The sequence below is a fragment of the Podarcis gaigeae genome (genome assembly GCF_964106915.1).
Source record: "Podarcis gaigeae genome assembly, chromosome: 7".
Classification (NCBI taxonomy): Eukaryota; Metazoa; Chordata; class Lepidosauria; order Squamata; family Lacertidae; genus Podarcis; species Podarcis gaigeae.
Genome location: NC_139683.1, coordinates 60,434,855 through 60,460,469, shown reverse-complemented (window position 1 = coordinate 60,460,469; position 25,615 = coordinate 60,434,855). Strand labels below are relative to the sequence as shown.

Sequence of the window (25,615 nt, the reverse complement as noted above, 5' to 3'; positions counted from 1 at the left end):
AAATGATTTAGCTGTATATAAACATTTTTACAAATAAATAAAATAAGGCAAAGTATCGTGGGCTTAAGGCTCTACTCAGTTACAAACTGAAAGCTAAATATTGTTCTGTTCAATAACAAAATAAAGCAAAATGAAATAAAAACAAGCCAAAGTTTATTTTCCAAAATTTTGCTTTAATTTTATCCAAGTTCAATTATTGATGGTTGGGGTATTGTCCTGCCTGTACTGTAGCCTTAGCTCTTCCAAGGTTCAGTAGGCAACACACTAATAATTTTGTTCAAGAAACATCAAGGAAAGCAAAATATACCAGAGTAGAGGCAAGCATGACCCCTTTTCTCAGGAATTGCCATATTTTTTTTCATTTACTTTTTACAAAGCTTCTAAATTCATTGCAGTCCAGTGTTCCCTCTGCTATCCTTGTACATTTCCGCCAGATCTAATTTGTCGTTGGGTTTTTGGGGGTGGTAGTGGGGGAGGGATGTAATAAAATGCAGTTGTTGTACTTCCCTATCCAATGTCACCAACAAAGTACGGAATCATTAAGGCCATACAGGGTTCCTATGCCTTTAAATTAAACACTTCCTCTTTGCAGGTTCAGCCCATTTTCTTGCTTCTTGTTTTTCTTGGCTTTGGAATTGATGCTGAGTTGTCTCTTATTTGCCGCCTAAACAGCCTCTTTGAATTGCCCCAGTTTCAGCTCCCCTAGGATGGAGGGAAATCGAGTTCCTTAAAAAAGAGAGAGAGAGCAAAATGTCCTCTTTGTTATTTAAAAAGAAATGGTAAAAATGAAAATTACTTGTAAGCACACGATCCACTTGCACAGACTTCACAACCCACTTGTGGCTTGCAATCCATAGTTGGGGAAATGCGGAGTTAAATATGATCAGGTGAGCTGGTGGCTCCCAGCAGGTCCAAGCCAGTTGTGTACCCACCAGCCTGATCACATGCATTTCACTCTATGAACTGAACTGTGATTCAGTAGTGGCCCTCCAGATGTTGCAGGACTCCAACTCCCATCAGCCCCAGCCAGCATGGTTGAAAGTCAGGGGTGATGGGAATTGTAGTCCAAAACATCTGGAGAGCCACAGGCTCTCACCCCCCTGCTTTAGTGAAGCTAGGCTCTTTATAGATACATTACTACTACCACTGCTACTACTACTATTATTACTACTACACTTTGGTTTAGGTAGTTTAGTCTAGGGTCAAATTTTAACCCATCTTGGAGCACAAGGAAGTGAAGACATGATATAGAAAAGGATGTGATTAAATTTAGCAGCAGCAAGGAGGCAGGGCATGTAGTGACTTGAGTGGGAGCCAGCAGTAGCAGCGAAAGTCTCGGAGGAGAAACCACAAAGTCTCCACGCAGCTGCTGCGGCTCAATACCCGGCATTCATGGTATGGCTTCACGAAACTGCCTTGTGACATTTTTATTTATGTCAGTGACAGAGTAGCATTGTTGGTGGTAGGAAAGGGGCTGGTCTCTCAAGGCTTAGAAAATGCTCTCTGGGTGTCTGGGTGCTTAGAGAACGTATAGGTACTGATTGGCTCACTTATTTATATATTCATATATATATATATATATATATATATGCTTTCGTAGATTTTCACGGGTACAGGAATGCAGGTTTTGGTGTCCTCGGGTGTCTTCCCGTGTAAAAGTTGGGGTGTCTAGGCGACGTTTCGACGAGGTCTCACTCGTCATCTTCAGGCTGGTGCTTTCGGCTTCTTGTTACTGGAACAGAGCGGGATCTCAATGTTTGAGTTCCTATAAATACTGTAGAGGGGCATATATATATATATATATATACATATATGCATAGCCCCGTCTCACTTCTGAAAGCTTGGGTTGGCTTCAACATGGACAATCCGCAAGCCACATGTGGCCCTCATCTGTCCTCCATGTAACCTCCCACTGTTGCAGCCACTGCTGATTTTGCTGCTGCTTTGGTGGCAGTCTCCAATTTTGCCTCTGCTGCTGACAGATTGCCCTGACTACCACCAGTAGATTGTTCAGTCTGCTGCTGCAAAGCTTGCCATTCCTGCCTTTCTGTCTGCCTCCCCTGCTCGCTAATCTAGTCAGGCTTTTCCTGCTTCTGACCTCAAAACACACTTGGTTGGTGCTCTGCCTGCCATGTTCTATGTTTAGCACTGAGGATGACAGCTTGTGAGGAAGGTCATCCTTGCCCCCTTTTTACTTGAGCTTCCACTCATCTTTCAAACTGCTGTGCCTTCCAATCATGCTAACTCCCCTTGTCCTCTAGTTGTCCCCTTGTAAACTATCCCTCTAACCATCCAACTGCCCTATTCAGGTAAAGGTAAAGGGACCCCTGACCATTAGGTCCAGTCGTGACCGACTCTGGGGTTGTGGCGCTCATCTTGCTTTATTGGCCAAGGGAGCCGGCATACAGCTTCTGGGTCATGTGACCAGCATGACTAAGCTGCTTCTGGTGAACCAGAGCAGCACACAGAAACGCTATTTACCTTCCCACCAGAGTGGTACCTATTTATCTACTTGCACTTTGACGTGCTTTCGAACTGCTAGGTTGGCAGGAGCAGGGACTGAGCAACGGGAGCTCACCCTGTCTCAGGGATTCGAACCACCGACCTTCTGATTGGCAAGTCCTAGGCTCTGTGGTTTAACCCACAGTGCCACCCGCGTCCCCCTATTCAGGTAGTGACCTGAATTAATGTGTGTCTGGGGAGTGGGGGCTGCTCAGCCCCTCACCTCCACTGAATGCTTATACTCACTGAGGCCTCAGCCCAGGCTACCAGGAATCCTGACAGCAAACAGGTCCCTGATTGCATAGGCCAACCCCACATGTGTAGCTGTATGTGTGGGCTCCATTCCTGCATTCAGTTACTGTAATGTAAGGGGCAGAGCCAGCCGTCTTTCCCTTATGCAGTGTGCAATCTGGAAGCAGATACGTAACCAGTGAAGTAAAAACAGCATTCTGTTTCTTCACCACAGGCCACATATATAGGACCTGAATGAGATTTGTGGCTGTTGGATCTGTTCTGCTATTGCCATCATACAATCAGCTTGATTGTCTGAACAGACAAGACTGCAGGATTTCCCATCCAAGCTACCTAATTATTTTACAATACCATGTGAGGGTACGAAGGAAGTATTTCCTCATGGTTATGGATTCAAATAAATATTATAGAAGAGCAATATCTCGTGGCATTTTCAGTAGCAGTGGCTCATTTGGCACCACCAAATTTTCCCCCTTTTGTTATGGTCCTCCTACATTTCTTTTTAAAGACGCCATTATTTTCATAGTAGATGCTCAGAAAGGCGTAAGTTAAAAAGAAGAAGTTTGAGCAAAGAAGACGTTTGAGCGTCTAATGAAACACAAGAGAGAGAAACTGCTGGCACTGGTTCCTGTTCCTGAAGTCAAGAGGGTGGCAGAAGTAAATCTGAACCAACAACGTACCAGATTGTTATGAGTCAGAGGGGAAAGATGGTTATGAATCAGAGAGAAAAATGACTGCGTATCTTAAATCTCAGGGTTTTCTCTGACATCAAACACATTGACTCTGGATTTTAGCTTCTCGAACATTGTGGGAGTTTGTTACTTGCCTCTTAATAATGGTAGTCAGATGTGAGTACAGATATTTGCTGCCCAAGAGATTCCCGGAGTTTGGGGAGGCGTGTACCTCATGTTTGTGACTGAGCATCCACCCACAATTGTTTGCATTTGAACAATTTTCAAAGTTAACGGCAAGTAGCTTAGGTTACTACGCAAACTGTGCCCTTTCGTGGAGAGGGATAGTTTAGTCACTGCGATGCATGTGTTGGTAGCCTCACAATTTGACTTCTGCAACATGCTGTATGTGGTGCTTCCCTTGAAATTGTTGCAGAAGCTGCAGCTGCTGTAGAGCGTTGCAGCTGAACCAAGTGGGATTTACTTCTGAGTAAGACATTATGGTTATATTTATTCCTGCCTTTTATTACAGATGATCTCAGGGTGTATCACAACAATTTGAAACACAATAAGCATTACATTGAAGTACAACTGAAATCAGGAGTGGGTGGTGGGGTGGAGGGACAGCACTCATATCAACTCCCAGCAGCTGAGTCACTGCTACTTACAGAGGAGAGGTCAGCTGGGCTCTTTCTGCTCCTGCTGGTAGCTGCCTGCTTCCGGTTAAAACATTTAACACAATCCAATGTGTAGGATTGCACTGTACATGATTTTTATCTTGCCTTCCCACCAAAATAACCTTCCAGGTGGCCCCATTAAAGATTGCACTGATTTAAACAGTGTAAAATAGCCATAACGAATAAGCTTATTTAATGGCTTAAATAGATGAAACCACCCTTTGTAATGGTCACAAAACAAGCTATTTTCTCTTTTCCTAAATGGGAAATTTATGTGTGATTTGCAGTGTGTTCATCGCAAACTGAAGATCTCCTGTGGTCACGAGTTTCTCTTTGTTGATCATATGGCTTATTTTCTGTACTTTGCATTTATGTTGTTCCTCCCCTTGGCTGAGAATGCCTTCTGCTCATCTAAAGCTATATGATCTCGATGATAGCTTGTAAGATCCTAATCTGCCGATATCAAAGGCCGGAGTTTATTCCCTGTTGTTTGTGCAGAGGAATTATTTAACAAGGAATCCTTGTAAGTGTGAACATCATACATAAAACAGCATAACACTTGGGGGAAAATAAGAACTAAGCCAATATTTCCACACCAGCTTCAAAGCTTAACATACTTCCATATACAGATGCTTTTTATTTCTCATCTGTGGCTTCTGTCCGTCCTAATTGAATCTGACACCAGAAACATAAGTTCTCCTCCTCCTCCTGATTATGTTTTGACTGGAATGTTAAATACAGCAATCCCTCATTACAAAACTCTGTTAACTGTATTCTAAAATAGCACATGATTTACAATCGCCGTGCTTTACATCTATTGCCCTTATCTTATATAAGAGTAATTGTGCCTTCTCTCCAATCTCTGCCACATCTTTTCTTACATATTTACACAATTTGTGAACTGCTTTGTATCTGAGAAAGAAATTCAAAGCAATGTATAAAAAGCCTTGCATTCAACAATAAGCAATGTAAAAAGGCAAACAATATTTTCAACCTGATGATTCAGTACGGCTGAGTTCTCACCCCTCTGAGGAAGCTTGTCTACAGAAGAATCTTTCCACCATGGTCTGAAAAACCAGCAAGTATGGTGCCTAATTTGTACAGGGAGGCAATTCCATATTTTTGGTGTTGTGAAGTAGCAGATGGTGCGATAGGCAGTAGTGCTCACCTGACCTCTAAGCAGCACAGCAGCTGCTACATACCAGGAGAGAGAGTTGGAGACATGAAGCGACAAGGAGGTTAGTGCTGTGCAAACATACCATCAAGTGTGCTGGATTGGCTCTGCCAAAACATTTGGTCACCTCACCTGTCCAACTCTCCCTCCCGATAAGCAGCAGCAACTCAGTTGTTGGAAGGTCAGGTGAGTGCTACAGCCCTCCCATATCAGCCACTGGTGCTGTGACACGGAAGGCTCTTCATTGAACTGTAATGGAGTGGGCCTCAGATTACCTAGGTACCATCATGCAGTGGCTGAACAGGGATGCAGGGGATCTTTCAAGTAACTTAGTCCTGAGTTGTTTAGGGCCTTGTACGCAAGTATCCAAGCCTTAAATGTGGCTGGGTAGCATACTGGAAACCTGTCCAACTTTCTCAATAGATATGTTATATGCTGGTGGAAGGCTGCTCCAGTTAGTAGTCTAGCTGCTGCATTCTGCATCAACTACAGCTTCTGGATCAACCTCTAGGGCAATCCTACACACTGCTCTTTGCAACAATGCAGTCCGTTGGTGCAGCTTATATAGACCAAATATATATATATATATACACCAATATCTATCTATCTATCTATCTATCTATCTATCTATCTATCATCTATCTCTCTCTCTCTCTCTCTCTCTATCTATCTATCTATCTATCTATCATCTATCATCTATCTATCATCTATCTATCTATCTCTCTCTCTCTCTCTCTCTATCTATCTATCTATCTATCTATCTATCATCTATCATCTATCTATCATCTATCTATCTATCTATCTATCTATCTATCTATCTATCTATCTATCTATCATCTATCTATCTATCTATCTATCTATCATCTATCTATCTATCTATCTATCTATCTATCTATCTATCTAATCTATCTATCACAGCCCACTTTAGGAACCACTAGTACCGACTCTGCTACCAGCCAGTTCATGGAGAGGTAGCCCACTCAGAAGCTTCACTTCTTGCCACCCAGGAAGAATATCACAGCAGTGGAAAGGCCAACCAATCTGATGAAGTGGACTGTCGCCCAGAAAGCTTGTGTATTAATAAATGTGTTAGTCTTCAAAGTGCCACAAAATTCTTTGTTCTTTTTCTTCCAATGGCTACCCCTCTAGAAATTAGAAAAATTTTGGTGATAAGAAATGATGATGATGATGATGAATGTATATGAAATGCTGCAAAATGTTCTAATTTTTTTATATATAATTTTTTATTGTTTTTTTCAACACAAATTTAAAGACAAAACAAGACACCATACATAAACAAACAAAACATATAAACATGTATAATTTCAAACCTCATTTTCATAAACCTTACTTCCCAGACTTCCCCTTACCTCCCCTTTTCTGCATCCCTATTTTAAGATTTTTCAACAGCTCCTTACACCAATTGTCTAATTACTTATTTTCTTTTTTTAGCTTCTTCTCATACTTAATCAATTGTAGCTATAATTCAATATTTTCTTTTCCCTTGACATTTTAGCACTCTTCAATTTTACAACAGTTCTTAAGGTATACTTTAAATTTCTTCCAATCTTCTTCCACCGTCTCTTTTTCTTGGTCATGGATTCTGCCGGTCATCTCCGCAAGTCCCATATAGTCAATCACCTTCGTCTGCCATTCTTCCAATGTGGGTAGTTCTTGTGTCTTCCAGTACTTTGCTAAGAGAATCCTTGCTGCTGTAGTGGCATACATAAAAAACGTCCTGTCCTTCTTAGGCACCAGTTGGCCAACAATGCCCAGGAGAAATGCCTCTGGTTTCTTATGAAAAGTGCATTTAAGCACCTTCTTAATTTCGTTATAAATCATTTCCCAGAAGGCCTTAATCCTCGGGCAAGTCCACCAAAGGTGGTAGAAGGTACCTTCAGTCTCATTACATTTCCAACATTTATTATTGGGCAGATGATAAATTTTTGCAAGCTTGACTGGGGTCATGTACCACCTGTAAATCATTTTCATAATATTTTCTCTTAAGGCATTACATGCCGTAAATTTTATACCGGTGGTCCATAACTGTTCCCAGTCAGCAAGCATAATATCATGACCAATGTCTTGTGCCCACTTAATCATAGCTGGTTTAACTGTCTCATCTAGTGTATTCCATTTCAACAGCAGGTTATACATTCTTGACAAATTCTTAGTATTGGGTTCTAACAGTTCTGTTTCTAATTTTGATCTCTCCACCTGGAAGCCAATTTTCCTGTCTTGTTTAAACACTTCCATTATTTGATAGTAATGAAGCCAATCTCGTACCTTGGACTTCATTTTCTCAAAATTCTGTAATTTGATTTTTCCACTCTCTTGCTCCAATATTTCACAATATTTTGGCCATTTCGATTCCATATTAAGTTTTTTCACCTCCTTAGCTTCCATTGGTGACAGCCACCTAGGGGTTTTATGTTCCAACAAATCTTTATATCGAATCCAAACATTATATAGTGCTTTCCTAACAATATGGTTTTTAAATCCTTTATGAGTTTTTACCTTGTCATACCATATATATGCATGCCAACCAAATCTATTATCAAACCCTTCCAATCCAAAATGTCTGTATTCTCAAGAAGTAGCCAGTCTTTCAGCCAGCAGAAAGCTGCCGATTCATAGTACAGTTTTAAGTCCGGCAAGGCAAACCCCCCTCTATCTTTTGCATCAGTTAATATCTTAAATTTTATTCTGGGCTTTTTGCCCTGCCAGACAAATTTAGATATATCTTTCTGCCACTTCTTGAAACAGTCCATTCTATCAACAATCTGTAATGTTTGGAACAAGAATAACATTCTAGGTAATACATTCATCTTAATTACAGCAATTCGGCCTAACAAGGAAAGTCTCAAACTTGACCATATTTCTAGATCTTTCTTTATCTCTGTCTAACATTTATCATAGTTATCTTTAAATAGGTTCACATTCTTAGATGTCATGTTAATCCCCAAGTATTTCACTTTCTTTGCCACCATTAATCCAGTTTCACTTTGAAATCTCTCTTTTTCAGCATTTGTTAAGTTTTTCTCCAAAACTTTAGTCTTTTGCTTATTCAACTTAAATCCTGCTACATGACCAAAAACTTGAATTAGTTCTAGAACTCTTTTCGTACTAGTGTCTGGCTGTTGTAAAGTTAAAACTAAGTCATCTGCAAAGGCCCTTAATTTGTATTGTTTAACTCCGACCTGAATTCCTTTAACCAGCTGGTCCCCCCTGATCATATTTAACAAAACCTCCAGGACAGATATAAAAAGTAGTGGGGATATTGAGCACCCCTAACGTGTCCCTTTTTCTATAGGAAGTTCTTCAGTAACCACATTGTTCACAATTAATTTTGCTTTTTGTTCAGAATATATTGCACCTATACCATTTTCAAACCTTTGGCCTACCCCCATCCCATGGAGATTCTTCTTCATAAAATTCCAGGAAATGTTATCAAAAGCTTTCTCTGCATCCACAAATATTAATACCGCCTTCGTATTAATGTTGACTTCTAGCAATTCCATAATGTCAATTATATTTCTCACATTATCTGACAAATGTCTCCCTGGGAGAAAGCCAGCCTGGTCCTTATGAATCTCTTCCACCAACACCTTCTTTAATCTTTTTGCCAAAATGTCAGCAAAATGTTCTAAAGTGTTATTAAAATTATTATAATAGTGATGATTAAGTCATTTAGGCTCATAATTTCCAAACTTCCATTCTAGTTTTTATGATATTCTCCCTGGAAATGCAGGATATTATTACAAAGATTACATTTAGTTACTTCACCAAAGCAAGATGGTGGTTTAACTACCTAGTTTTCTAACAAAAGCAATTTTTGATCATTCTTACTACATATCAAAGGTTCACCACCCTCATCCCGTAAATCCCTGTCAGCTCTGACAAACGTACCTTGTAGAACTGTGTGGTGAACGTAAGGGCAGTGTTAAAACACTTCTCTTGTTCTGAGCAAAATTTATAACATGGCTCTTGGAACTCACTTTTTGCTCCAAACTTCTGATACTCCTGTAATACAGTAATCAGCATGTCAGTAGGCTATTTTTTCTGAATAAAGACAAGGTTGCTGAAATGGATTAGACACAGACATTCGCATAGCATTGCATAATTCAGAAAGTAGGCCCGGTGCACATGATTTGCATTAATAGCCTGCATAGAGGCAGCTTTTTACAACTCCCTCTCATTAAACTCCATGTGGAGGATTGCAGACTGTCAATCAATTACAGCAATTTCCTTTTCCATATTTATTCCATCACTATCACTGACAGTTACCATTAAGTGACATTAATACAATACAGTAGCATCTTGCTGTTCTCCAGTGCTCTCTTCATGCACGGCATCTTGGGATACTTAATCTCCTAAGAAGGTTAAGAGTGCCTGTTAAAAAGAGGGAGGGGAAAAGGTGACCACTTTCAGGGATGGAGAGTGTTTAAGCTTAGAAAAGAAAGGAGGAGATTCTCCCAAGGTGCTCTGGGAGTGACATTTGTTAGGAAATGGAACGCACACTCTGGTGTTAATGAGTTGGTAGGAAGAACTGGCTATATAAATGTCTTTTAAACATTAGGGATAAGGGCTTTTGAGAAGTGTTGAGGATATCCTTAACTATTAGAATTGTTTGTGGGCAAAGAATAAACAGGAGACTCATATTCCACGTGGAGTTATATTATGTAAGCAAGTGCCAGAATGAAAAGCAAATGATAGTTGTATTATGCTCTGGTTATCTCCCGCTTGGACTACTGCAATGCGCTCTACGTGGGGCTACCTTTGAAGGTGACCCGGAAACTACAACTAATCCAGAATGCGGCAGCTAGACTGGTGACTGGGAGCGGCCACCGAGACCATATAACACCGGTCTTGAAAGACCTACATTGGCTCCCAGTATGTTTCCGAGCACAATTCAAAGTGTTGGTGCTGACCTTTAAAGCCCTAAACGGCCTCGGTCCAGTATATCTGAAGGAGTGTTTCCTCCCCCATCGTTCTGCCCAGACACTGAGGTCCAGCGCTGAGGGCCTTCTGGCAGTTCCCTCACTGCGAGAGGCCAAGTTACAGGGAACCAGGCAGAGGGCCTTCCCGGTAGTGGCGCCCGCCCTGTGGAACGCCCTCCCATCAGATGTCAAAGCGATAAACATCTACCTGACATTCAGTAGACATCTGAAGGCAGCCCTGTTCAGGGAGGTTTTTAATATGTGACATTTTAGTGTATCTTTCATCTTTGTTGGAAGCTGCCCAGAGTGGCTGGGGAAACCCAGCCAGATGGGCGGGGTACAAATAAATTATTATTATTATTATTATTATTATTATTATTATTATTATTAGATCTTGCTTTGTAAGGATGGAATAATGTTTTCTGTTTCTGAGAAGCATGTAAGTGCAAAGAGAGGTGATTGAAGTGATGAATCATATTTTGCCCTCCTTATCACCTGAGGATCAGGTAACAAGGATATATATATATATATATATATGCTTTCGTAGATTTTCACGGGTACAGGAATGCAGGTTTTGGTGTCCTCGGGTGTCTTCCCGTGTAAAAGTTGGGGTGTCTAGGCGACGTTTCGACGAGGTCTCACTCGTCATCTTCAGGCTGGTGCTTTCGGCTTCTTGTTACTGGAACAGAGCGGGATCTCAATGTTTGAGTTCCTATAAATACTGTAGAGGGGGTGTGGTGTCTAGCCTCCAATGTTCTGGGCAGAGAGGAAGTTCCCAGGCTAGTGTGCCTTTTCTTCTTTTGTTCCTTAATTACTTGAGAGATACCTTGAGTGATTTCTTGAGTGATATCCTGAGTACCACTTAGGTGGGTCATTAGGTGTGGATTAGTTGCTAAAGTCTTTGTGTCTTGACCTCTTGAACTTTGTGAAGAGTTTTCCTGAGAAGATGGCTGTATTGCACTTAGTTGTGCTTTGGCTTGGCTTCGTGTATAGGGGCGAGCTGTGGTTTTGTGGCTTGTGTCAGCCAGATCTGTGTAGGGATTGCAGGGGGGTGCAGCATCCGGAGGTGCCACCATGGATTGGCTACTGGATGGTGTCAGTAATTCATCTGTGGAGAGGGTCTGGGTTTGGGTCTGGTGTGGTTGATTGGTGTTGGCGTTCTGTGTGCCTCTGGATCTGGTGTCAGTTTTTGTGGGGAGGGCTAATTTCCAGATGTCTGGCAAGCGGGATGTGTCGTCACGCTTGTTTCCACCAACCTGAGGAAAGACAACAACATAATCATTCTCCCAGCAGACAAAGGTAATGCCACAGTGGTGATGAACACATCGGACTACCAAGCAAAACTATCAAAGCTACTCCAAGATCCTGCCTACAAACCTATAAAAACAGATCCCACCACCTATCTGGAAAAAACCACCAAATCCAAAATAAAAGCCTCTCCTATCAGTGAAGAAATCCAGCTAAGAATCATCCCCAGAGAAAAATCATCCAGATGCCCCAAACTCTACGGCCTCCCCAAGATACACAAAGAAGGAACACCACTCAGACCAATAGTCAGCTCCATAGGCTCACCTCTACAAAATCTCGCTAAATTTCTCGCCAAGCAACTTCAGCCCTATGCAGAATCCATCTCTTCACACGTACCAAACTCCTTCCAGTTCATAGAAACAATAAAGAAGCAAAACCTACATCCTAATGACCTACTTGTGAGCTTCGATGTTGTATCTCTCTTCACACAAGTGCCCATTAATGAAGCCTTGACAGCTATTCAAAACAAATACAATCCCCCCGAATACATCTTGGACCTGACCAACCACTGCCTAACCAACACGTACTTCATCCACAATGGACAAAGATACAAACAGATAGAAGGAGCACCTATGGGATCACCCCTCTCACCGGTCATCGCAAACCTGTACATGGAACACTTTGAAACCAATGCTTTAGACAAGTCAGAACACAAACCCAAACTTTGGCTCAGATATGTTGACGACACCTTTGTAATTTGGCCACACGGGAAGGAAAAACTGGATAGCTTCCTCACACATCTCAACAACTTACACCCCAAAATACAATTCACTATGGAAATAGAAGCCAACAACCAACTTCCCTTCCTTGACGTCCTAATCTACAAAAAACCTGATGGCTCCCTAGGACACACTATCTACCGGAAAAAAACACACACCAACCGCTACTTACATGCACAATCACACCACCACCCTGCACAAATAAACTCCGTAGCCAAGACTCTCATCTCCAGAACCAAACGCCTGGCTGACAAAGACCACTTGACAACTGAGTTACAGAATCTCTCAAATGTGTTAATTGCCAATGGATACCAGCAAAACAGGATTACGAAGCTAATCCAAAAGGATACACCCCCCAAAAACCAAGACACAGAAGAAAACAATGGCATGGCCCTCCTTCCTTATATCAAGGGCACTACAGATAAAATTAGCAAAATCCTCCATAAACACAATATCAAAACAGCCTTTTGCACCAACCAAAAAATAGCCAATATCCTCAGAAACCCCAAGGATAAAATCCAGTTGGAAAACCAAGGGATCTATGAAATACCCTGCAAAGTCTGCCCAGCCACGTACATTGGACAAACAAACAGACGAATAAATGCACGTATCGCAGAACACAAGAATGCCGTCAAAAAAGAAGAAAAAACTTCCTCTCTTTTCCAACACATGAAAGAAACAGGACACGAAATTAATTTTGCAGATTCCAAATTGCTCTTTAACACGGAACATCACCACAAGAGAATAATCATGGAAGCCATCGAGATAGAGAAACACCCTCACAACATGAACAAGCGTGACGACACATCCCGCTTGCCAGACATCTGGAAATTAGCCCTCCCCACAAAAACTGACACCAGATCCAGAGGCACACAGAACGCCAACACCAATCAACCACACCAGACCCAAACCCAGACCCTCTCCACAGATGAATTACTGACACCATCCAGTAGCCAATCCATGGTGGCACCTCCGGATGCTGCACCCCCCTGCAATCCCTACACAGATCTGGCTGACACAAGCCACAAAACCACAGCTCGCCCCTATACACGAAGCCAAGCCAAAGCACAACTAAGTGCAATACAGCCATCTTCTCAGGAAAACTCTTCACAAAGTTCAAGAGGTCAAGACACAAAGACTTTAGCAACTAATCCACACCTAATGACCCACCTAAGTGGTACTCAGGATATCACTCAAGAAATCACTCAAGGTATCTCTCAAGTAATTAAGGAACAAAAGAAGAAAAGGCACACTAGCCTGGGAACTTCCTCTCTGCCCAGAACATTGGAGGCTAGACACCACACCCCCTCTACAGTATTTATAGGAACTCAAACATTGAGATCCCGCTCTGTTCCAGTAACAAGAAGCCGAAAGCACCAGCCTGAAGATGACGAGTGAGACCTCGTCGAAACGTCGCCTAGACACCCCAACTTTTACACGGGAAGACACCCGAGGACACCAAAACCTGCATATATATATATATATATATATATATATATATAGTGTTTCATATATGTAGACGATTTTAATGAGCAGATTTGGGGGGCTAAGATGGTCTGTAGGGAGAGGAAGTCCCATTGCACAGACAAAAGTCATGGCGCTAATGGAATAATTTTGTTGGATACCACTCGCCATTTTTTTTATGTACAATGGTGATTGTAGTGAGATTGTTTATTTTCTGTAAACTACTCTGAGTACAAATGTATCTGTGGGAAACTAAGACTTATTATAGCACATCATTTTTAAACCATTTCCCCCCACTCAGTTTTGAAAATCGTGTTAAAATGGGTGCTAAAGGGCTTTTTTAATTTCAGCACTATTTTGCCATTAGTTCAATAACTGCAAAAAAGGAAAGGAAAACAACAGAACTATAAATGGAGGAAAAACTAAAATGTGATAAAATGGTTTTTTAAAAGACTAGAAAGTTGGTGGGTGTTTTTTTTTTTAAATGAGCTTTACAATACATTTAAAGGAATATTTTAAAAGAAAGTTAAGGCCTATTTAATTCAGATTGCTTTGTAGTGTATAAAATAAAATGTCTTATCTAGGAGTAGCAATAGAAAAATGGGCTTTATCATCATATACTATTGCAGATTTCCTTACACTGTAACGTTTCACGAATTCCTACGAATGTGAATTATCCTTGTAAAACCAAATTGTTTCCAAATGTCACTATTTCCAAAAAGGGGAAGGAGAACAAGAATTGCACATTGGGTAGTAAACCAAATAATTGAAAAAGAGAGATGAATATCCAGTACTACAATCATCTCTTTTATATGGCATTTCAGTCGGTTGCAATTACAGAATGATTTGGTAACACAGCAAAAGCATATTGGCTTTTAGCAGAACAACAGGATGTTGATAGTCCTTTAATATCATTGCTTTGGCTTAAAAAGGAAAAGGAGCTGGCCTATGCAGCTGGGACAAAGACCCTTCATAGGATCTTTGTTAACAGCATGGGATAGTGTAAAATAAAAGTCTAAGAGCTGGCGATGCACCTTTAAGGTCACTTCTTCGTAAATGAAGTGTTTGATGTATGGAATCCTTTTGGAAATAGAAACATCAAAGTAAATTGTGGGCTGAATGTTTATGAATCTTTTGCTTTGCGGTGCTCTGCTGCTAGTGCATTGGGTTCCGCATACTCTGTCTTCTTCTATCCTTTGCCCCTATGAATGGGGTTTCAAATGTCACACTCCACTCAAATGACAGAACTCTCTTCATGGCCAAGAAACCATTGCAAAGGAGCTAACTCATCAGCACCTGTGACTTCATACCACAATGTCAGCCTCTGCTTCCCCAATTCTCTTTAAATTAGCAGCACAAAATGTTATGAGATACTAGTGCTATAAATCAGAAGGGATACTATGCTAGAGGAGCAGGAAACACATTTTATTTTTTTTTCTATCAAGCGTTTGTGATAGTTAGATGCTAGATTCAGATAGAGGCAGTGTGGTGTAGCAGTTAGAGTGTTGGACTTGGACCTTGGTGGACCAGCCATGAAGCTCACTGGGTGAAATGGAGTCTGTCACTTTCTCTTAGCCTGGCCTACTTCACAGAGAGAAAAGGGGGAGGGAGAGAATTATGTACCCCCCTTTGAGCTCCTTAGAAGAAAGGCAGGATATAAACATAATTAACAACAACAACAACAACAACTTGAATGGGGGGACGGTTTGCCCCCTTTTATGATGCTTCCCATAGCCACTATTTTTAGAAGGCTACAAGACAGTCATCATTTGGCTAAAACTGGGGAAAATCTAGGATGGGTATTGTGTATTTCATTGAGGGCCCTTTGCATTCCTCCCTCAGCAATAGACAATGATAGTTTTGTGGCATGTGCTCTAAAGATGTTAAGGAGACAGCAATTTCCATCCCTTCCAGTGTTAGTCGCAGTCAGAAATGTTTCCATTCTGCTACATTTTGGCTTCTGCTAAAACCTACACTATTCGTCTCACTACCTGCTACGACCTAAATAAATGCAATTAATGATGCTATTAATCCCACAAGTAATTTCAGTACAAGGGGAACGTCAAAAACAACAGGGAAAGTAATGTAATTGTTTATGTTACATTTGCAGACAAAAGAAGAAGATGACAGCATACAGTGTTCATGTCCACTGGCCTGATTTCTGACCAGTATGTAGAGTATAGCAACTTATTCTCCCGTTTCCATTTCTAATTGAATTCTCCATCACCCCCAATCTGGGCATACCCACTCTGTGGATTTGGCTCTCCTAGAGATTTGCTTTGACATTTTCCTCTGTGATGCCCTGACCTTCCTGTCTTGCCTGTTGAGTTGATATAACAAAAGGACTTTGCAATCACAAACTCATCATTAAATGCTGCATTAGCACTTTCTGCTGTTGCCCACGGGCTTAACTTCTCATCTTCTCTGGCCTTACTGACTTCTCCACTGCTTCTTGTATCTCTATCTTTCTTCCTAGGTCAGGCGCTTTTCCAGACATCCTTTCCCCTCTTTCTTTGATATATGTCATAGTCCAAGCAGTATCGGTTGCTTGCCAGCACTATGTCCTTCTCAGAGAGTCTCCTAAAAGTTATTGCTGCCAAACAGAACGGATGTCTTCTTTTTCCTACTGCACTGCTTGTCATTTATGGGCAACAGTTCAATGATCTCTCCCCTTTTTTGTTCACTGAACTCATTTAAAATCCAAACAATTTCGGCTGTCAAGTTGCCTGTTTGTGACTGTTCCTCTGTTTACTCAGCATCACCCCCAACCCCCAAACTGTTCCCTGTCACTGTTCATCCTCTGAGTTGTCAGTGCTTACCCTTATGCTTCTAGGTTTTTAAATCAGTTTGTGTACAAATCTTTATCCACATTTTAAAGCCTGTGTGTATTCCTCATTTCATAAATGAAGGCTGCAGTTCTATGCACTCCTATGCTTAACGCTGAAAATAAGGCTGCAATCCTGTGCATGCTTATCTGGGCGTAAGCACCGTTTAAGAGAAGGGACTTTTTTTGGAAACAAATATGCCTAGGATAAAATTGGAAACTACTTATTGCTGCTGGACCTTTGATCTTGAGAAGGCAGGTTCTTATTTAGATACAGAATCAGCCTCTTATCTCTTTTTGTTGGAGCTATTTCCAAGAGTAACAGATATAAATAAAGAACTAAAGCTACACCTGAAATAAGATTTATTTTATTTTTTGCATGTGCATTGATGTTTGATTCTAAATCTTGGGGTAATATCGCCATTTCAAAGTTCTGCACAGCGTTAGCCTTAGGGGTGTTTCACACATTACTATTTCTCTGCATAAAGATAATGTAGGAAACATATGTAGGGAAATGTGTTTACCATAATGTGTGAAGTGTGGCATAATTGGTTTTCATGCTGTAAGAACATGGACCAGGCATCCACTGAAGGCAATGGCTGCCGGACCCATTTGCTCAAACAGCACAGGAAACACACCTCTCTTCACACATTTATGCTAAGCACATTTTCGCTCATGGAGATTATCTTTGTGTAGGGAAATGGTAATCTGTGAAACAGCTCCTTAGAATAGTATGTCACCCGTGACCGCAGAATGGTGTAGGGACTTCCCTCTGTAAAATGCTTATCGCCCTTTAAAACAAATTTGCAAGCCACAGCCTATTTACTCCCATTTGAAGGGGAAAGTGAAGAGTGCAATGCACTTTAGTTTCAAAGAAAGAAACTGCCCTAGACTGGCTAAAAAGAGAAGAGGCGATTCCCCATTGTATACAGCTACAAGTCTAAAGGGTAAGAGAGCAGAAGGTGCTCAAACGCATGAATGGTTAGCAAAGAATGGCATATCTATACGGTAACTGTAGCAAGAACTGCAAAATACAATTAACCTTGTTGAAACCCGGCATCACTTCTTGTATCTACCACCTCTCCTTAGAGCAGCCAGCATTTTCCTAAGACCTTCATATCTGGTACTGGGCAAGAGCTATTGCTAGCTAGTTAAGCTGTCAGCTGATGATGTGATTACTGTTGTTTGTACCTGCCTACCAAAGTGATTTGTAACATCTAATTAACAGTGGGAGGGGATATTTTGCAGTATGTTTTAGAAGGCTGTTAGCAAGGGACACACTTGCTATTGCTGTTTACAAAGTATTATCCTTATACAGTGGTACCTCGGGTTAAGTACTTAATTCGTCCCGGAGGTCCGTACTTAACCTGAAACTGTTCTTAACCTGAAGCACCACTTTAGCTAATGGGGCCTCCTGCTGCCGCTGCGCCGCCGGAGCACAATTTCTGTTCTCATCCTGAAGCAAAGTTCTTAACCTGAAGCACCATTTCTGGGTTAGCGGAGTCTGTAACCTGAAGCGTATGTAACCTGAAGCGTATGTAACCCGAGGTACCACTGTACTTGGAGCTCTGCAGGAGCATCATATGGAAGAATTAGAAGCCATTGGCTCATGGAGTGAATATTTTAAAGGGCAGTGGGGGAATCAGGTGCTGCTGGTTTGTGTAAACGTCCTTTATCTCCCTTCCTGGACTGATCGCCAGCCTTTTGCCCCTTGCTCTCCTTTCTTCCTGTGCTTGAGGTTGGGTGTTGACTGCTCTGCCTGCTGTAGGCCTTGCCCACGCCTCAGATGAAAGGGAAAATCAGAAGGTAGCCATTACACATTTGCAAGGAAGGAAACAAAGACCCGCAACGCTGACACCCTCCCACTAACTTTGGGTTTTAATGGTGGGCTTAATTTCCTCATGAAAGGGAAAAACAAAACGGAAACAGCCTTGCGGTGGATAGAGGGGGCAGTGGGGAAACGGCAGCTGTTGTATTCATGGTTAATCAGGTGTGTCTGCCTTTATGTAGCATCTGTCTGCTACTGTTACGGTGCCACATGTGAAAAGGGACAGGAGGAAGAGAGGCATTCATGTTCAAAGCCTTAAGCACTGACCTCTGTCTCTGTCTCCTCAGGGTTCGGGCGCTCGTCTATTCATCTTGGCCTATTAATGTAAGATTGCAATTCTGTTCTAGCAGGCCGTCGTCGTAACCATCTTGATTGGATGTTGTTCAGATTGCCATAAAATCGAGTCCTTATCACGCCGGTTTCCATTTTGTTTCACAAATGACCTTTACAAGTAGGTTTCCAGTGAAAGAAATGGCCATATTTCCTTGCCAAAGAACTAGACAAGGAAAGGTTTTCAGGGAAGGAGTCCAAAACCAATTATCCATTCCAACTTAAGTTGATTTTGGACTGCTGAAGGAATCCCCCAAGAGAGGAATAAGCAGGGCCCGTTCAAGCACCTAACTGCCAATTTTAAGAGTCAGTCTAGTTTATTGCCCTGTTATCCATTCCACACTTTGGTAATATTTCTCTGGTAAATTTCTTTTTGATACTGTGCAGTGGAGGAAATAAATTATTATTTGTTTTAAAAATTGAATTTTCCCTACAGGATGACACTGTTTTTCTAAATATATTTCAGTCTGACTTCTGGGGCAGGTTTGGGATAGAAATGATTTTGGTTGCCCTGGTGAATGAGCTGTAATAGGAGAGCAACAATCCTGTGGATTCTCCTGGACTTCCCAGCAGCATTCCATATAATTGAACAAATGATTTTTCAGGGTTGGGTGTTAGGGACCCTTCTCTCGGTACCTCTGCATGCTAAGGCTTATCAGTTGGTTACTGGAGGAAGACCCTTGTAAGTGATGGTGCTCATAATTTTCAAGTGATGGTGCTCCCTTCCTAGGCTTGTCTACCTAGTGTTTCTCTTACAAAACTGCCAGCAAACTTGTGTTTTTCATTACATTTGATTGCCTTTTATGATATCTGGTGTCTCCGTTTAAATTGGATGATAATATTAACCCTTTTTAAAAAAAAAATTCCAGCCTACTATTATATTCGATTTTATATACTGTTTTTGCTGTTTTTGTTTATGTGTGTGTGTGTGTGTGTGTGTGTGTGTGTTAATTGGTTTTGTTAGCCACCATGAAGCATATGTGGGAAGGCAGGGTATCAATCCCTAAGGCTGCAATCCTAGACCCACTTTACTTGGAAGTAAACCCCATTGAACTCAATGGGACCTGCTGTTGGGTGGGCATGCATCAGATTGCACTGTCAGTATATTAATAAAATAACCATTACGTTAAGTATGCTGTGGTCAAACTGAGGATTTTCCATTACTTTAAGTATCTGAAATAATTATACTGTTTAAAATGACTGCCCATCTAGTTCCTTGTTGCTGGAGTTGTTGCTTCGCCACCGTGCTGATGAGTGTTTCTGAAATTGCTGTGTCTTTGTCCCCTGCACCCAGCAGCTCCACCAAATTGAAACTCTTTCTGATAAAACCCTGCTATGCTCTGTGCTATATAAATCAACAGCAGTGTTGACACTCGGCTGGCATTGTCAGAAGGGAAACAGGTTAGTGCCAGGATGGTGCATTTGGCAGAGGCGATGAGCAGCTTCTACCTCCACAACCGTTGGAGCACTTCCTCTGCAGCACAGAACTGTAATTAGAATGAATGGCAGAGTAAACATATGGGAAAGGGTAGGAGGGTACCACAATGACCTCTGTATGTGTCTGAAACAGGGAACAGCAGAATTGGACTGGAAATACAGTGTAGCTCTGTCAAAACACCTCCTTGTGCCCTGCTAAATCTGGTGCTTTTCTGAGGCTCTGCCATATTACAGTGTGTTAGGCCACTGTGGCAAACTGAAATTAGGCTGCATGCAGAATAGCCCAGACTAATTTAATGTGGGCCTTGAAGCAACAGTAAATTCGGGTCATGAGACATGTTAGCCAGACTTCCGCCAAAGTCTGCGGAAGCTCACACAACACGTTCAGAAGCAGCCAGAGGGAATAATGAACAGTAATTAGAGATGGGTTGTGGTGACACCTCCTACCAGTTGCCTTTCCTGGTGGCGAACACCACCAAAGGCAAGGCATAGCCATCAGCTATTTTTGTGAGGGCCTTCCTGGAACTGGGTGTTAGCATAGTTATATTCTGGGAAGCTCTTGGCTTGCACTCAGTACTTAATTTCTAAAGTTAAAGGTGCCGTGCCTCAAGTCTGCCTGCAAGTCTCATCCTCTGACCTGTCTGCTCATCAAATATGCATGGGGACTGTCTGTGTTTACTCCTTTGTGAAAATAAAAGCATGATGTAAGTGTTCTCCTCCTGTTTCTTGCAGGGCTGAAACCTGGTCTGAGCCCCAGGGAGCGATTTGAGTTCTATCCAGGGCTGCTTACATTATATTAGGACTCCTTCCATACCCTCCAATTCAAAAAATTCCTCTAGTGCAGTGGTTTACAACCAGTGTGTTATTTCACCCTGGGGTGCCTTGAAGGATGGTCGGGGTGCCACAGGCAACTCTAGCCTCTGTCCCTCTTTCCTTCCCTCCCTCCTCTGATGCCTTCTCGCGTCTCTGCCTCCCAAAGGCTTGTGAGGCTGTTTGTTGCAGTGGCCCTGACCACAATCTCCCCAGGCGAATGGGGGTGCTGGTTGCCAGGAGCTGAGGTGGCCTTGGAATAGGCAAGCAAGCAAGTGGGTGAGGGAGCCCAGCCAGCCAGTCCTTTGCTGTTGGGAATGGACAGACAAATGGGAGGCTGGGCAGGCAGGCAGGCAGGCAGGCACCACACTGGTCTTTTCTTGTGCTTTCTGTGTGCTATGCCTGCCTGGGAGCTGAGTGCCCAACATCAAAGGGGAGCCTTTCCACCATGCAGGTCCAGCGGCTGCCACTGTTGCTTCCTTAGGTGAGTAAGGTTGGAAAAGGGGTGAGGAGCTGCTGGCTCTGCAGGCGAGGGATGCAGGCGCTTCCATCCTGAGGTTGATAGCGCCTTTCCCCACAGGGGAGCTGCAGAAAGACTATAGTTGATCAAGGGAGACATGGACTAGAAAAGGTTGAAAACCTCTGCTCTGGGGTATCCTGTCTCCTTGGCCACACCAGCTCAGTTCTCATTCGGTCATTGTGGCTGTTCTCAATGCTTTTGATCCATCTTACTTCCCCATCCTTTGACAATTCCCCAACATTTGGCAATCTTCCTACCAAGACTGTCCAGTGGCACAAAGAGGAGCCAAATGCTGTGCTTGAATAGCTGTTGGGTGGTTGCTCTTTTAACGCTCTTTTGGTATAGGCCTCCTCCAGATGGCTTGTTTACTGAGCAGTCATCCTGATTTGCTCACACAAAGCTTACACAGAAGTTAGATTATATCTGGTCTTCCTTGAATGTTCCTTCTGCTCTGTTTGCATTCATCCTGATTTGCTTGCGGGGTATTTATATGTCTTCCTGTTAATCACTCATTCATTCCATAGTTTTCAATACACTTCCCTGTTACTTTCCTACTTGTGAAACATCTGCTTTAAAAAATGTCTTTTTTAAAGTGGATTTGTTGTACTAGGGTAACGGAGTACTTTAATCCACTTTGCTTGTACAAACCTAAATTTCCCATTGTGTCCTCACAAAATACTGTCAGTCTGGTGGTGGTGCCCTTGTTGTGTGACCCATCAGCCTGACTACAGGTCATCAGGCAAGCAAAAAGGAGGCTTACTAAGTATCAAGGATCACAAGTTGTGTGTGCAAGCCTGTTAAGGTGTGGTTTCTCTCTCTCTTTTTAATGAAGATAAATGGCTTGCTAGTTTGCTCAGATTTTATCTTCTTAGAAATAAGTGTTGTAACAAAGGTTAGTAGGCATGTACTGTTGTGAAAGGATATAGCATCGTTTGGAAATAGCCATGAAATATGTCCTCTGGAAAAGTTGAATATGTATTCTAATCAGAACTGGGAATGGCTGGAGTATGGGCTTGTCTTTCGACTCTTTCATGATCTGAGCTTTTGCAATTTTCTCTGATCTGACTATGGGAGTGACAACTGACAGGAAGACATTCATAAGCCTGTGGTTGCTTGTGACATCCATAACACAAAAAGACAGATTTCTGCCATGAACAATATTACTTGGGGGTGGTTGTATGTTTTAACTGTCATATAATAAGAAATTAAATATCTAGGATATGATTTAAACCTTTTGCAATTTCAGGCAATAACACTTTGCCTTTTCCTATTTTGTTTTGGATGCATTATAATGCCTAGTTACTAGGGAGTAAGCACCCATTGATTTAAGTAGAAGCGATTTCTGAGTAAACATATATGGAATGTGTTTTAGAGACTTTCCTCGTTGCAGTTAGTTTTGCAGAAAAGAGCAGCCACAATGATCAAGGGGCTGGAACTTCTCTCTGAGGAAAGGTTACAACATTTGAGAGCTTTTTTGTTTAGAAAAATGGTGAGTAAGGAAATGTGATCGAGTGTATACAGTTATGCAGGGCAGGGTGTGGAGAAAATGAACACCATAGTACCTGGGAACATCCAATGAAGCTGTGTGGTAGAAGTTTAGGAAGGACAAAGCCACATAGTTGAAGTGTGGAATTTGTTGCCACAACCTGTGGTGATGGTCACCAACTTAGACAGAATTAAAAGGGGCTGCTTACTACCTTCAGATTCAGAGCCTCTGAACACCAGTCACTGGGGCATTATAGTGGGAGTGGACTATATCGCCCTAATGTCCAGTTTGGGCTTCTCAAAAGCATCTGGTTGGCCACTGCGGGAGACAGAAAGATGGACTAGATAGGCTTTTGGTTATCCAGCAGGGTCTTCTCGTGTTCCCATGTACTTATGTTCTGGCAGTTTATCACATGACTTGGAAAAACTTAGGTCATTTCACTTTTTAAAAACATGCATTTATTGTATGAAGGAATTGTTAATCCAGATGAGTTCAATTTAAAGTCTATTTAAGGTGGTCCAGCCTTCAGGCATTAGTAAGGTACCCACAGCCCCATATCTTGCACTGACCAGCACAGTAGTTGGGAACAGGATCCTGTGCTCCCCAATGGATGCTGTGCTCCCCATTCATGAAATATCGCATAAAAGGATGTTCCATTGGCTACTGTCAGCAGGGATGTCAGCACCAGTAGCTTTCACCTGCCTGTCGTTTGGGTGGGCACACTGAGGTGCTCCTTGCCAGCAGAACTTCCCTACTGATGGTGGAGCTATCCCCCCCACCCCACCAACAGAGGATGAAAGGACATTTCTGCTTCATCTAGACTCTCACCAGGGTGGTGGATCAGGGTTTGGATTGCGCTGCCCATGATCAAAGAAGACAAGACTGAACCGAGTAAAATTTAGTGACAGAACCCCAATTGTAGCAAAATAAATGCATCAATATAGAGCTAAACTTAATTCACAGGGGCTGAACTGATTTACAAGATATGATTCAGGCAGCATCAAATGGTGACGTACATATGTGAATGAATCCCTGTAAATCAATCATTTCAAACACAATGCTTTTCAGCGGAGACAGTTCATGCATTCATCTGTGAATCATCAAATTGCTAGTCCTCCAGAGCACATGCTTCCTGTAGACTAATCCGTTATTAAATAGCGATGAGCTGAGTAATCAATTGATGAGAAATCAAGCATCGTGCATGCATGTGTGAACCAGCCTTCCCACTCTGGACCCGAAAGAAGTTTGGGAGAGAGCAAGGGGTGTAAATGAAAGACTGGCAACAAGAGACAATAGGATGGCTCTGTGCTACGTATATTCCGACACACGAGGGAGAGGGGCAATGCCGACCACTAGTAGTTCAGTTTCTCTCAGGGTCGGACCTACGCAGACTGATATATACGAAACTGGTGCATGGTGGCCAAGCTCCCTCTTCCCACTCGTGGTGACTGGATCATCTGATTCATTTGCCAGAAGCAAAAGGATCTGCTGTTTTTGCATCCCACCACTCCACCCACACTTCTGAAAGGCTTGCAGCAGCTTGCGAAATCACAGCTACTGATCAAAGTGGATATGTCATATGCAGTCCCAATCCCAAGGCAGTCGGATCTTTCTTGTATTTTTGTTCCTCAACTAGGAGATGACAGAAAGACAATATGCAATTGGAGGTGGCGTGGGATGGGGGTGGGAGAGAGACCTTGATTATACAAATCTAAAGGGCGGGGGAAAGGGAGATTAAGGCTTAAAATTGAAAGGATTCTTTAAGAAAAGCCACATGGTCATGGATATTAGCTGCGAACTGCAGGGGGTACAAGGAAAGACTTTGGAAAATGACAGAAAATGAGAACCACATGAGCACAGCAGGGTGACAGCTTCATATATCAAGTATCAGAGCAGAAGCACATCAACACTAGCATTTCTTTGTGATGAAAAGGCAGGACCTGGTTTTGGGATTTATCCACAGCTGGAGGAGGCCATTTGGGTGTGGCATGGTCACCCTGTACTGGGAAGTCAGATGGCTAGCTCAAGTTTGTTCTCTGGAGCCAGCTGACTTTGCTAGTGTGATGGCCTGGGATCTGGACTCAGAGGCTGAACCTGAGGAATCCCAGCCTGCACAGGAGTCCCCGCCTCCAGAACCAGCTGAGCCGGGGCTGGGGCCTGAGCCTGAAGGGTCCTCAGCTGTGCTGGATCCTCAGGTGCAGGCACCAGCTGAGTCTGCTCTGGCCCCTGAGGTGATGGAGGACCCATTGCCTGCAGGTGCTCCACTCTCTGCCCCATCAGGGGAAGAGGAGGTTGCCTCTGGGTCCGGTAACCCTCCAGCCTCTCCTGAGCTGCAGAGGCTCAGGGCAGAGAGGTGGAGGGAATTAAGTTCCTGCAGGAGGAGTGCCAGGAGATGCGAGTCTCCTGTGGACCGAGGCCGCCCTATGCCTTGGGGCAGATAAAAGCTAGTCAGCCCCAGTCCCAGGTTGCGGGAGCAACATTGTTGGTAGCCTGTTCCTGTCTGCACCCTGTCCTGCTCTTCTGCCAGAGTTCCTGACCCCACCCGACCCTCTGCCTTGGACCCAGCTACAGCTTTGATGGACAGCCTCCATACCGCACCATCGACCTCGGACCGGACTCAGACCTCACCTCCCGGTTAGCCCCCAGGACCAGCACAGCCACTGTTTTCAACTA

General features: G+C 42.7%; 1 protein-coding gene and 1 long non-coding RNA gene across 2 annotated transcripts; one reads left to right on the top strand and one right to left on the bottom strand.

Annotated features, from left to right (window-relative positions):
- Nucleotides 1-152: 152 nt before the first annotated feature.
- LOC310848473 lies at nt 153-20,168 on the bottom strand. Its single transcript, XR_014566435.1, has 3 exons — nt 19,878-20,168; nt 9,186-9,299; nt 153-726 (listed from the first exon to the last, which is right to left on the bottom strand). It is a non-coding gene; the product is annotated as an uncharacterized lncRNA (long non-coding RNA).
- LOC310849382 (uncharacterized protein) lies at nt 10,751-14,708 on the top strand (the record flags this gene model as incomplete). Its single annotated transcript, XM_083749547.1, has 3 exons — nt 10,751-10,891; nt 11,528-12,801; nt 14,640-14,708. Exons 2-3 carry the CDS (start codon nt 11,533-11,535, stop codon nt 14,706-14,708), a joined length of 1,338 nt encoding a protein of 445 aa, XP_083605673.1. The 5' UTR covers nt 10,751-10,891; nt 11,528-11,532.
- Nucleotides 20,169-25,615: the final 5,447 nt, after the last annotated feature.